Source organism: Copadichromis virginalis, linkage group LG12 (assembly GCF_057382275.1).
Source record: "Copadichromis virginalis isolate Kocher_CV1m ecotype Utaka linkage group LG12, C_Virginalis_male_GT1.1, whole genome shotgun sequence".
Lineage (NCBI taxonomy): Eukaryota > Metazoa > Chordata > Actinopteri > Cichliformes > Cichlidae > Copadichromis > Copadichromis virginalis.
In genome coordinates, this window is record NC_140629.1 from 11,217,121 (window position 1) to 11,231,821 (window position 14,701).

At 40.2% G+C, this 14,701-nt stretch overlaps 2 protein-coding genes across 2 annotated transcripts in view; one reads left to right on the forward strand and one right to left on the reverse strand.

The window, feature by feature from the left end:
• The window catches only part of ppm1f (protein phosphatase, Mg2+/Mn2+ dependent, 1F), a 55,402-nt gene that overhangs the window by 17,333 nt on the left and 23,368 nt on the right, over positions 1 to 14,701 (reverse strand). The window lies entirely within an intron of this gene.
• LOC146696571 (C-X-C motif chemokine 10-like) lies at positions 23 to 1,319 on the forward strand. The gene is made up of 4 exons (XM_085474133.1): positions 23 to 469; positions 584 to 710; positions 795 to 875; positions 975 to 1,319. Exons 1-4 carry the CDS (start codon positions 418 to 420, stop codon positions 1,033 to 1,035), a joined length of 321 nt encoding a protein of 106 aa, XP_085330259.1. The 5' UTR covers positions 23 to 417; the 3' UTR covers positions 1,036 to 1,319.

The window sequence follows — 14,701 nt, forward strand, 5'->3', positions numbered from 1 at the left end:
ATTTTTGCTGTTTTTTTTTTATTTTTTAAATCAGATCTCACATTAAAAATGCAACTGGAAGCTTTATGGTGATAGCTAAAGTGTAAGGGATAGCAGTGTACAAAACAGTTTAAATTAATATATAGTTGCTTTTGTCATGAGCTGTCTTATTAATGTCATTTATGTACCTAAAAGATTTCCCTCTGTAGGCATTTTTTCAATAGCTGCGATTCTCGGAAACAGGCTTTGCAGAGGGGAAAAAGAAGAAGAAAGTGAAAGGCATTCTGGAAAGTGAAATTAATGTTGCAAAACACCTCTTGGAGGTGGGGCCACTTTGTGCAGGCAGTGTATATAAGCGTGCTGCTTACTGCTTCACAGCATCAGGAGCCATACTCAAGACAGAAACGGTGAACAGCGGATCTGCCTACAGCCACAACTATGAACTCAGTCACTGCCTTCGTTGCCTGCCTGCTTATCCTAGGTGCACAAGGTACTGTGAAAATCGTATTTTTTTTCCTTCTTTGTTTCTTTTTTCCCCTTCATCCTGTTTATGGATATTTTGGCTGCTGATCAACAGGTAATGCTCTTGTCTTTTCCTACACAGGACAACCAGCCAGCAAATCTAATAAATGCAAGTGTTACAGTTACATTGGCAGGATCAGCCCAAAGCTCATCAAGACTGAGCCAGTGATACACTACCCAAGTATCTTCTGTCCACATACAGAGATCATGTGAGTCCACAAGATGACCTGAGGTATGATTCTGCTGTGTTCTCCAGTTCCTTCCTAATACACCTCTTTTTAAAAATCTTTCAGTGTTACCACAAAAGCAGATATGAAGAAGTGTGTGAATCCAGAGTCCCCACTTGGACGACACATTCTAAAAAATCACAACAAGTAAGCCAAATTCAGAATGACACGCACGCACAACTCTGTGAAGATGACAAACTAAAGGTCTGTGTTGCTTGTCACTGATAATCTCACTTGTTTCTTCAGGCAAGGGAAGAAAGGAGCTGTAAGCACCACGACTGCTGGTCAGAGTACTGCTGCAATCTAAATAAGACACTGCGTGACGAACACGCTGCACTCCTACTGCACAGCAGAAGTGACACCTGGTGTTGAACTAAAAGGACTCATTCAGTCTCACCGGAAATACAAGACAATCAATATTCTTTATGATTACTCTGCAATTTTTGTTCCCCTTGCGTGTATATATATATATATATACACATTAATATATATTAATATATATATATAAACATATGTATAGTCTAGACTTGAACTTCTTACATTTTTGTACATATGCTTTTTAAATAATAAAATAAAACCTATATGACGGGACTTTCTGTTCTCCATGTTTTGCTTTGTTTCCTGTGTACCTGTGTACCAACACAAGACAAACTAAACTCTTACACATGATGTTTTTTAATCTGGGAAAAATGCAGTGATCAATCCATATGACCTTTTTATGATGCAAGTGTAGCAGTTATGGTTTTAAAATTTGAAATGTGAGCCACCAGATAAGGGATCTCTACTAAATCAGGGATAGCTGCATGAAAGAAATACAAGGCAAACCTAGACTTCAGAAAAATAATTGAGGCAATTCATTTACATGGGATCAAAATGTGACTGAGACAGTGATGCAAAGAATGAAAAATATTACACCAGAATAATAACAAGATGCAGCACGATGGTTAGTACTGTTACCTCACAGCAACAGCAGTCCTTCTGTGGAAATCTAACCGGAAATCTTACTATTTTCTATTAGTCTTTTTGTTCACTTTTGACTAATTAGTGGTGTTATGAAGGGACACTGTATCAGCTGAGAACCATAGCTAAATTAAAGCTACTTGTATTGCTTATGAAGAGTGATCCATGCATATCAAATACTGGAGTAATACAAGTCCTTGCACATAGAGCTGTCACATACCTTCAGGTGTTGCCTACAGTTGGTTCATATGCTGAACTTGTAAACAGAAAAAACTCAACAGCTGCACCTGATGAAATACATACATTTTTAGACAGTGAGATGACTTTCAATTTGAAGATGCAACTTCAACTATTTTGCTGGTAATAACTGAAATGAGCAAAGAAAACCAACAGCCTATTTATGCAAGATAATTCATAATTTTATTGAGGAGGGTTATATTGATTGGGTCAAATTATTGGGGTGGGTCATAACCCCCCTAAACCACCTTGGAAATTACGCCCCTATTCGTATTGCATATACAGGGGTGCAAAAAAGTATTTAGTCAGCCACCGATTGTGCAAGTTCCCCCACTTAAAATGATGACAGAGGTCAGTAATTTGCACCAGAGGTACGCTTCAACTGTGAGAGACAGAATGTGAAAAAAAAAATCCATGAATCAACATGGTAGGATTTGTAAAGAATTTATTCATAAATTAGGGTGGAAAATAAGTATTTGGTCACCTCAAACAAGGAAAATCTCTGGCTCTCACAGACCTGTAACGTCTTATGTAAGAAGCTTTTCTGTCCCCCACTCGTTACCTGTATGAATGGCACCTGTTTGAACTCATCATCTGTATAAAAGACACCTGTCCACAGCCTCAAACAGTCAGACTCCAAACTCCGCCATGGCCAAGACCAAAGAGCTTTCGAAGGACACCAGGAAAAGTATTGTAGACCTGCACCAGACTGGGAAGAGTGAATCTACAATAGGCAAGCAGCTTGGTGTGTGTCATGATCCAAGCAGCCAGGAACACACAGGCACAAATGTAATCTTCAAAAAATGGGTTTTATTATACCCCCAAAAAGGACAAGATGATTACAAAAATTCAAGATATCAAAAATAAAGTTTTTAAGAACCAAGTGGGCCCGTAAAAGAGGTTAACATAACATAACGCTACTCAAAAGTCACTTAACAAAAACATAACTCAACAAACTGACCTGCCCAAATGAGAAACAGCTCCAGTTATATAGCAAATGAATAAACCATTATATACACCAAAGGTGAAAACTAAAGAGATAACAGCCAACCATCATTCAAGAAGAACCCCATTCCCCCTGCATGATCACAATAGATGGTTCAGTCCACTTTATTGGCTTCTGCATTTAAACCAGCTCCACCCTCAGCCTCCTCTTTCAGCCAAACCAGGAAGGACTGGAGCGGAGGTCAGGTAACTCAGAAAGAGCAGAAATATAATCAATATAACATATACCTATATAAAATAACAAACAATGCAAAGCAAAGTCTATGCCACCATTTGGGCTATAGCTTAGTGCTGTCATGCATTACAGGTAGTGATGGGCAGATGAAGCCCCATGAAGCACTGAAGCTTTTCATCCAATTGGTTCACCCCAACGCGAAGCTTCATGAAGCTTCATTTGCTCTAGCAGGACACCTACTGGACGTAAAAATAATAGCTGGCATGAATTTGAAGAGTGTGGCATTTTGCACACAGCCTGTAAATGTCAACAACAAAAGGAGTGTGTAAAACATGTATATTGTAGTGATGGCAGTATACTGTGTATATTTATAGTGGCAGTATGGGAAATGATTATTTGGAAATGCTTGAAATGGAAATGATCATTTACTGTGAGGTGAGGTGTGGTTGGGGTGTGGACAGTAGTTGTGCTTTTGTAACGTTGAGGTATGGACAGCTACACACTGAGGCTTTGAGCCTCAGTCCTGCCTGTTCACATTTTATTCTGTAAAAACTAAATTTTCACTGCTTTTATGACCTTTTTAGTGGGGAGAACATAGCTAGGATTTAATGATTTAACAAGTCTTTTGAATCCTTTGTCCTCCACAATGCTAAATGGCTGTGAGTCCTCAATCACCATGCTGACCAGGTCTTCATCTATTTGAGATTGTTCTCCTGAGGAAAGACAATAAAGACAAAGCACAAATATAAATATCACACACGTAACTTATAACAGTTGTATAATATTGTTATATCATTTAGTAACATTACTGCATCCTATATTATCATTGCATTTGATGGCTCACCTGGTCTTGCTCCACAATCGGTGTTCCCCTTATTCTCATGCAAAGCTCTGTAGTGCCTAAGCATGGATGAGGTGTTGTTGTTATATCCCAGCTCCCTGGCACATAGCAAACACTTCACCTTGTACAAAAGTAAAGACAGCTTAACATAAATTGTATTGCACCATCAGTATCATGAAAATACATCTTCTGTAGAAATTTACATACCTTGTTGGGAGGAATAAGATCAAAATGTTCCCTCACAGGGGAGGACATCCTCCTCTTCTTAGCTGGCTCCATTCTCTCCAGACTTTCTCTCCTCACTCTCATAAACCTCCAAACGGTCTCCAAACTCACACTAACCGCAACTCTCCATCAAACACCCACATTTTTGAATGAAGTCTGAGGGGTTTATATTGCTGTCATAGCTCGCGGCAAAGTTCGAACCACTTCATGAACCAGTCACGTGGTACAGCCGGGCAGCGAGGCTTCGGACGTCATCATTTTCAGCTCCTCCCATAAATGAAGCAAGCCTCGATACGCGCTTCGCGGAAACGCCCCCTCCATTACTCGACACACGCTCCGAAGCCTCGATACAGAACGTCCCATCACTAATTACAGGTAACTCAAAATATCAAATTAGTTAACTTATGATCACAGAAGCTTTAGAGCATAACGTAAACATAAGACAAAAGACCACATGAATATTACCTAAGTATCTCAGTTGTGTGGTTGCATGCATCCATCACAGTGTGAAAAAATCAACTGTGGGAGCAATCATCAGAAAATGGAAGACATACAAGACCACTGATAATCTCCCTCGATCTGGGGCTCCACGCAAGATCTCATCCCGTGGGGTCAAAATGATCATGAGAACGGTGAGCAAAGATCCCAGAACCACACGGGGGGACCTGGTGAATGACCTGCAGAGAGCTGGGACCAAAGTAACAAAGGTCACCATCAGTAACACACTACAACGGCAGGGAATCAAATCCCGCAGTGCCAGACGTGTTCCGCTGCTGAAGCCAGTGCATGTCCAGGCCCGTCTGAAGTTTGCCAGAGAGCACATGGATGATACAGCAGAGGATTGGGAGAATGTCATGTGGTCAGATGAAACCAAAGTAGAACTTTTTGGTATAAACTCAACTCGTCGTGTTTGGAGGAAGAAGAATACTGAGTTGCATCCCAAGAACACCATACCTACTGTGAAGCATGGGGGTGGAAACATCATGCTATGGGGCTGTTTTTCTGCCAAGGGGACAGGACGACTGATCCGTGTTAAGGACAGAATGAATGGGGCCATGTATCGTGAGATTTTGAGCCAAAACCTCCTTCCATCAGTGAGAACTTTGAAGATGAAACGAGGCTGGGTCTTCCAACATCACAATGATCCAAAACACACCGCCCGGGCAACAAAGGAGTGGCTCCGTAAGAAGCATTTGAAAGTCCTGGAGTGGCCTAGCCAGTCTCCAGACCTCAACCCCATAGAAAATCTGTGGCGGGAGTTGAAAGTCCGTGTTGCTCGGCGACAGCCCCAAAGCATCACTGCTCTCGAGAAGATCTGCATGGAGGAATGGGCCAAAATACCAGCTACTGTGTGTGCAAACCTGGTAAAGACCTATAGTAAACGTTTGACCTCTGTTATTGCCAACAAAGGTTATGTTACAAAGTATTGAGTTGTATTTTTGTTATTGACCAAATACTTATTTTCCACCCTGATTTACGAATAAATTCTTTACAAATCCTACCATGTGGATTCATGGATTTTTTTTTCACATTCTGTCTCTCACAGTTGAAGTGTACCTCTGGTGCAAATTACTGACCTCTCTCATCATTTTAGGTGGGGGGACTTGCACAATCGGTGGCTGACTAAATACTTTTTTGCCCCACTGTATGTATGTATATATATATATATATGTATATATACGTATATATATGTATATTAGGGTTGCCAACCGTCCCTTAAAATACGGAATCGTCCCGTATTTAGAAACAAAAGCACACGTCCCGTATTGAGCTAATAAGGGACGCACTTTGTCCCGTAATACAGTGAGAATCAAAAGTAGTCTATAAATGTTAATGGAATTAACGCTTTGTTGGAAAGCATAATTCCCAGCCCCTCTCCTGCTTTGTGACCAATGAGCTGACAGCACACTTATGACAATTCGAGTATGACAATTCAGATTACCGCTCATCTCATTGGTCGATGAAAGGTCGCTTACGGAGAAAATACCGGAAGACAACAGATGACCACAACAAGAAGCATGGCCAACAGGGAAACAAACGCCGACACTGCGGTGCAAGTCTCGGACGACAGTACACCTAAAGCTGGGCAGACACTGTGCGATTTTCAGTCACGTTATTCAGCTCCTGCTCAAACTGCACGATTGACTCGCAGGGGTTAGAAGTTGGTAGGTCACGATGCAGGGTCTCACACTATACGGCCCGATGCTCTGATGCGACCTGAGTGCTCACACTGTGCCTCCATAACATGAAGGTTATAACAGAAAATCTGTCGCTCTCTCTCTCTCTGTCTTTCACTCACACAGACACACCACCACCATCAACTTTGCTAAATTGCTAATGAAAAACATTATCAGGCAGCTGTGAATGAGCAGCAGTGTAGATCCAACTATTTTCACGGTTGTTGTGGTCGTGATAATTTTGTGATGCCACATCGAAAAGGCTCGGATGAGCTTTCCAAAGTTCTACAAGTTGTGCCTCCATCACTTGTGTCCAGATCACACGCTGCACTGCCGTGCTGCGCCGTCTTTTTCACCGACGTTTACGTGTTTGCGCGTGAGCAGTGTGAGCGGCTCACGAGCGATTGATAATCGGGAGCTGCTCGAGGTGTTAATCGCTTCTCGTTACCCCACGTATACTACACGATGCACGATGAAGGCCAAAATCGGGCCGATCACCAAATCGGTCGCACGACTCAAAAATCGGCTCAAAATGGGCCAAAAATCGCACAGTGTAAGCCCAGCATTAGAGCAGCAATGTTTGTTCGCTCAGAGAAAGAAAAATAGGCTGCAAAAGTACTGGGAGGAATGGGAAAAGGGAAACACCTGGCTGGGAAAATACACCATAACACCTTTAAAGCGCACTGCACTGTGTGCCGGCGCACTTTTTCCATAGGCATGCTTCTAGTGGTGGGCACATGAAGAACATGAGGGGCGTGAAAGCTCGGGGAACCCTTAACCAATTTCTTGTCCACCAGGCCACGGCAGAAGCAGATATGGTATGTAAACACTGGTTTGTTGTTTAAACCCTCTGGTTAAGGTTAATATGGGCATGTGCAGTGAATATCAGCGCTATGTGGCCAGAAGTGTGATAATATAACTTATTTTGTGTAATAAACAACTGCAAGGATAGATGATTACAACAAATAGATCACTAATACATAAAAGTAATACATAGATGAATAATGATGATGAGTTATGATGCGTAATCATGGGAACAAGTGGGTTTACAAACCTGATTAGCTTTAGAAAAGCTGAAATAATACCTCAACTGAAGCCAGTTGTACTAAATGCACTAAATGTGCACAGTTACAAGAATGATTTTGTTCTATTGTTTTCTATTAATTTATATAATTTTAAGTTAAGCAGGACAGAGTTCTTTTAAAGAAAGATTTACTTATATCCTCAAAAGCTAAGCATGACAGGCTTCTGTTTAAGAAAGAGACCTGTTTTACTGTGTTAATGTTGTCATTTTGAGCTAAAAATAAATGGCTAAATGATCATTTGTTTCCCATATGGTCATATCACAAAGAATATGCATCTGCTTAAATCAAATTCAAGTCAAATGGTTAAAAAATAATTTCACACACAAAAAAAAGAGCTACCACACTGGGAAGGGTGAAGACACGAGGTGTCCCTTATTTATTTTTCAGGGAGTTGGCAACCCTAATGTATATATATATATATATATATATATATATATATATATATATATATATATATATATATATATATATATATATATATATATATATATGTGTATATATATATATATATGTGTATATATATATATATATATATATATATATATATATATATACATATATATATACATATATATATATATATATATATATATATATATGTGTATGTGTATATATATATGTATATATATGTGTGTGTGTGTGAAGAGATAATGAAGAAATGGCTCACATACACAGCTTCTGAATTAAATTGGTATTTCATTTCACAATATATAGGCTAAACTTTCTCAACAGCCCCCTTAAATGTAAGCTGAGAGTGTGCACAGTATAAATAGTTTTATTTCAAATCTATTTTGCTGACACACAGAGTCAACACTGAAAATTGTACAACATTAATGAATTACTATGTACTCGCTGTGTAGTTCAAAAGTACAATGTTTATTGTGACTTTAAATAAAGGTACCCTGACTTTAAAGCCTTCTGTTTCGTATGCTTGACATTTGTGGTATGTGATGAATTAGTAGTAGTAGCATGAAAGAGCATAGAAAAAAGTGTTTGTGTGAATGAGTGTTCAGATAGAGTAAAAAAAATGCTATATAAGAACCAGTCCATTTACCATTTGGTAATCTCAGTCTGGTGAATACATTTTTGTGACTGGAGTGGCTTTCTGACATGAACTGCTGTGTTTGTATTGAGTTAGTTCGAAACTTTTACAATCTTGTTCATAACAGACACCACCCACATTAAAAATCTAGAAGTAATGTTGAAATGAAATGCGCAAACCCACTCTAAAAAATAATTATAATTAAAACAAAATTGCAAATGAAAAATAAAAAAAATAGCTCAGTAGGTTGACCATTCGCCCCATGATCGGGGGTTCAAATCCACCAAATGGCTACCATGAGGTACCCTGAGCAAAGTACCATCCCTACGCAGTGCTCCCCGTGTGCTGGATTGGTGGCTGCCCACTGCTTCACTGAGTGAATGGGTTAAATTCAGAGAGTAATTTCCCTACAGTGGATTAATAAAGTATACCAACCCATTGGCATTCTGGAAAGTGAAATTAATGTTGCAAAACACCTCTTGGGGGGTGGGGCCACTTGTGCAGGCAGTGTATATAAGCGTGATGCTTACTGCGTCAGATGATAAAACCCATGTGACGAGACTTTCCGTTTTCCGTGTTATGCTTCGTTTCCTGTGTACCTATGTAAGACACATTACATACACATGATGTTCTTTAATTTAGGGAAAGAATACAGTGATCAATCCATATGACTTGTTTATGATGCAAATGAGCAGTTATTGTTTTATTATTTGAAATGGGATCTCTACCAATTTAGTGATAGCTGCATGAAAGAAATACAAGGCTTCTATACAAGGCCTAGACTTCAGAAGAATAACTGAGGCAATTCATTTACATGGGATCAAAATGTAACTGAGAGCAGTGGCGGTCCTAGCCTTTTTGGCGCCCTGGGCGAACACTCCCTCTGCCCCCCCCCCCACCACACACACACACACACACACACAAAACATATTAAGGATTGTACATTAACAAAAAACTGTTGTACACACACACACATGTGAAGAGAGAGAGAGTATGCATAGTATACAAATGGACACCAAACAGCCATCGTAATTCGTCATACAATTAGAACAGGGCAAATCAACAATTAACAATGACTAATTAATATTAAAATCTGTAATATAATGTATTGTTTGGAGTTTAGTCTGTTACTGCTATTTTTACCATTTCTTCTTGGAGCAACTGTAACCCACATAATTTCCTTAGGGATTAATAAAGTATTCTGATTCTGATTGTTTCAGGATGACCTGCCATTATCCAATGACACATCTGCTTACCTGTATCTTTTGCTCGTTTCTCCTCCTCTTCTTTTCTCTTTTTTCTAAACTGAGCATCTGATGGCTTTGAACTTTTCTTGTCCATCTTCCATTGGTTTTAATTTTGCACTCCAGTATGAACACCCATCCCTCAACCCGAGGATCACCACAACATGACCTAATAGACCTACACCTTAGTTCACAGATTCACTTTGTCTAGGGTTTATTTCTGGGATTTCACACAACCCAAGGTTCAAATCATGAATACGTAATGGGCTTGGATTTACAACATTATAAATGAAATGTGCTCTATTTGGAAGCAGCAGGTCTCCCTCCCCTTTCGACAGGTTGTGTGTGAGACTTTAAATCAACAAACTGTAAATTTTAAATTGTTATTGATCCCTTTACCCCGAGTCATAAAGTGTATATTTATTTTCTTACTCTTCTTATATATATATTATTTGTTTACTTGCACTGCTGTAACTGGAGCCTCGTCGTCTCGTCTCTCTATATACTGGACTGTATGTAGCGGAGATGACAATAAAGTTTACTTTGACTTCAGCAGCAAGCAGGCGCACCGAGGGTTTTCGCGCTCACTTTTTGTGTACAGAATTTCAAAAAAACATCGGTGCAAATTATAAGTCTGTATTATAATGTCTGGTGTTTTCGTGTTTGTTGGTTTGTTTTTATTTTGCGAATTGATTATTATTAGATGCTGCTCCAACCAGCCAGAGAATCCCCCGCCGCCCTGCCCTCTCCTCCCCGTGTCGGAAGCAGCAGGAGGGTGCCCTTACCCCCAGCAAATGGGCGATAGAAAACCGATCGGTGCCTGTGCCATTCCCTGGCTGACGTCGGGGCAGCATGAGTACGAGCATTTTTTTTTTTTTTTGCCGATGCCCGTGATGCCACCCCGGGCAAACCGCCTGTGTCGCCCGTATCTAAAACCGCTACTGACTGAGACAATGATGCACAGGATGAAAAATATTACACCAGAATAACAACAAGGTTCAACACGGTGGCTTGCCTCACAGCAAGTAGGCTCAATTCCACCATCAGGCTGTGTGAAGTTCGCATGTTCTCCCTGTGCTTGTGCGGGTTCTCTCTGGGTACCCCGGCTTCCTCCCACAGTCCAAAGAGATGCAGTTAGTGGGGTTAGGTTAATTGGTAACTCTAAATTGCCCATAGGTGTGAATGTGAGTGCGAATGGTTGTCCGTCTCTGTGATGGCATGCCACACATGGTAAGCTCCACACCTCACCACTAGTTGATTCACTTTAGTTTAATTTACAGTCACTACTTTAATATATTCTACTTATTGTTCAATATTGTTTCTTTATTAAATGTATTTATTTTTCCATACACCTTCCAATGTTTATATGGCGTGCACACATATTAACACTGCAAGGTCAAAGTTCTGTTTTGTTATATTAATACATCTTTCTTTGTTTGGGTTACCTGGGGTTTGGCTTCTCCTCCTGTCTGGCAAAAGGTGTGGCAAACGGCTTGGAGAGCTGAAGTATCACTGACAGCTAATTGGATAAAATCACATGCTTCATTGCCTGGGGGTGTTTCATGTTTGTTTAATTGTTTTGTATTAGTTGGTTATATGGCAGCCATTTTGTTTTCCCCGTGTGTTTCATTCGGTTTAGCTAAACCAGTATTTAAGTTCCCCCTGTGTCATTTCAGGAGGTCAGGTTGTCTTATTGTTGCACACTTGGATTAAAATAAATTGAAACCAGTGTGGCTTTGTGAGTTCGCCTTTACTGCATCTGCAAATATATACATTGACATAGCACAACGTTACACACTTTTGCAGTCTCACACAACTCTTATAGGTGCACTGCCTTATGGGTAGTCTTTAAACTCAAACTCAAATCACTAATATTTCTTACAGTGTAACAATGAAATAAACATAAACAAAAGATAGTGTGATCCACCAGTCAATATCTGCTGTGATTACAGCCCGGTACAGGTATAAATCCACCAAAAGCGCTACGAGGTTTCCGCACAAACTAGCTGCTAATCGTTAGCGTCACGGCTAATTCACATCGCTACCAATAACTTATACACTAATGACACATAGTGGGGATTAACGGCCAACTTTCCCACATTCTCTGCAACCCCGTGGACTCATCTGTAGATACATTTTAAGTTATTTACCATCTTGTATCTGCTTACCTGCAAATATATACATTGACATAGCACAACTTTACACACATGCAGTCTCACACAACTCTTATAGGCGCACTGCCTTATGGGTTATGGCTGGGCTTATTTACTCCCGCTAGAGCTGCTCATTTTAGGGGATACTCTCTCTTGTGGTGTAACGGAGGAATAACTACGCTTCCTGGACTATGTCATTTTTGGAGACTGGGGCACACATTATTTTACCACAATCAAAGAAAATACATATTTGAACAATCAGACCATTTAACTAACTATAATATTGTAACTAAAGATTATGGGGGGGGGGGGGGGGGGGGGGGGGGTGTTCTGTTTTGTCCACAATGTCTTTCTTGTCCTTACACTATGTTTGTTTGAGATTTTGTTAATTGTTATCTTGAGTTTAGTCTATTTAGTTGACCTCTTTTATTGGCCTGCCTGTTTAAGTTTTGGCTTTGTTAAATATATCTTTAATATTTTTTTGAATTAAAACACCTGTGTCCTTTATGCTTTACTGCTTGGTCCCTGACAGTCTCTCAGCCCTGTGACAGACTGGTGACCTGTCCAGGGTGTATCCTGTCTCTCGTCCTAAGACAGCTGGGATTTTTGGAACAGATTGGCTGGAGTTTAATAACCCATTGGAGCAGTGTTTGGGGATTTGTTCAAGACCTGTAGAGGCAAGAAGTGTCTTTGCTTCACTCAGCAGTGATGCAAGGTTGTCCAATGTTGACTCTGGGGAGAAGGAGACAGTGATGCCATCTTGGGAGACCATGTACCCTCCAATCATTCATTCTAAAGATTTCCCACTAGAGCAATCATGATGACACACTATTCTCAGCCAGTGAGTGAGTTGTGATACTTCCATGTAAGAGGAACATATCCAGGTGTTGTTAAGGGGCTAGAATCAGACAATTTTTTTCTGAGAAATAAAGGGCTTGTATTACTCCCTTCCTCTAGCCCACAGTTACTCGCCAAAACAGCAAGGGCCCTTTGTGGTCACACAGTGAATGGGGAACATTGATTATGAGGTGGTATTTTCAGACAAGGGTGGCACCACACAGGTGTATCACCTCAATCTCCTCAAAGCTTGGAGAGAGGCTGAAACTGCTTCTCTGGTGATTCTGATGAATGAACATTCCTATATTCCACATGTAGTGTAAGTGACATGAATGGAAATGAATACATTGTAAAAAGTAACATTTTAAACAAGAGAAGCCTGTAGAGAATTTAGAGAGCTCATCTAGGAAAAGCAAATGCTTTACATCACTTTCTCATGCTGTCAACCTCATTGCCACATCACTGGTCCATCCAGTCATCTTTCTGTCCATCTTCTTCAAGCCAATCAGCCTCCACTCAGCGTACTTTTAATCTCACTGCTCATCTGTCATTCTCGCTTGCAGATGTCTTTATGCAACCCACCTCCTCCCCTACGTCCCAATCCCCCTTTTAAGGTGTGGATTAAATGCCTTCTTTTTCTACATTCATGGTCTACATAAATAGATCAAGCTGAGTATATTCATTAGAATTACAATTTAGACTGAAATAAATTTTGTATTCGCATATACTAATATAAATTTGTTACATTAATATAACATTTTGTTATTTTTACAGAAAAAATGCTAGTAGAAATGTTCTAGAATGATTTACTTTTTGCTTTCTTACTCATTTCAGAGCCCATACCTTTTTACTTTTATTGGTGTAAACAACTTAAATCTGAGAAATCTTTAACAAAAATATATATACTACTACTTGAACTAGTAGTACAGAATGCTTGTACTTTTGCCACTTCTGCCGCTCAGCTTAGCCTGGGGAATCATGTACCCCAATGTACTTAGGCAACTTGGCAGGTTAACCACTGATACTCAGACAGGATGTGCACCACTAGCAGACATCTGCCCGAATGCCCGGGCAATAAAATCAGGCCATTTCCAGAGTTATATACCTGGGGGATATAACACAGCAGCAGCTTTTCGGCACCAGGAACTGGGTAATTTTTTATCCCAAGCAAGTGTCATGACTCACTCAGTATAACCTGTTTCTAATCCTTGTGAAGTCTGGATGTATTTGTACTGCAGCAGGGCACACCAGCTGACCATCAACTTGATCAAAGGCAGACCTGTGAATGTCATCACCAAACTGTTTGAGCAAACCATCTTCCATTGAGTTAGCAGCTCACATACCACAAATAACCCTAACCCTACTTTCAGAAGGGAGGTTAACTACACATTCCAGACAAGTGTGTTGCTCTCTTCATCAGGCACCCCCCCCCCCCCCCCCCCCAGACACACTGGTCCACTTATACCTCTTACTACTGAGCATAGAAACCTCACCCTACCATGCAGTTACCATGAAGAAGGTTATTAACCCAACAGCAGGACCAATATCTGCCCTTTTGCCATGACAATCAAAATTGAGGTCATGTGGATCCTCTCTCCACTGATCATCTGCCAAATGTTTCTACAAGGTGATTGAAGTCCACCGTTGGTAAATTCAGACCTGCAATTTGGTAAAAGCTATCTGAAAGACTCTCAGATCATGATAAAGAAAATTCTCTGGTCTGGTGAAACAAAGATCAAACTCTTTAGCCCAAATGCCAAACCAGGCACCTTTCATCACCTGACTAATACCATCCCTACAGTGAAGAATGGCGGTGGCAGTGCCATGCTGTGGGTATGTTGTTTTTTTTTAGTAAATCTGGCCCTACATTGTCTTTCCCTACTTTAAATTACAACCTTATTTTTCACATGCTGTTAATTTTTATATGCTCTAACTCTAAACAACAGGGTTAGAATATGTTGGTTAAGTAAGATGCACATTTTATAGTCCATC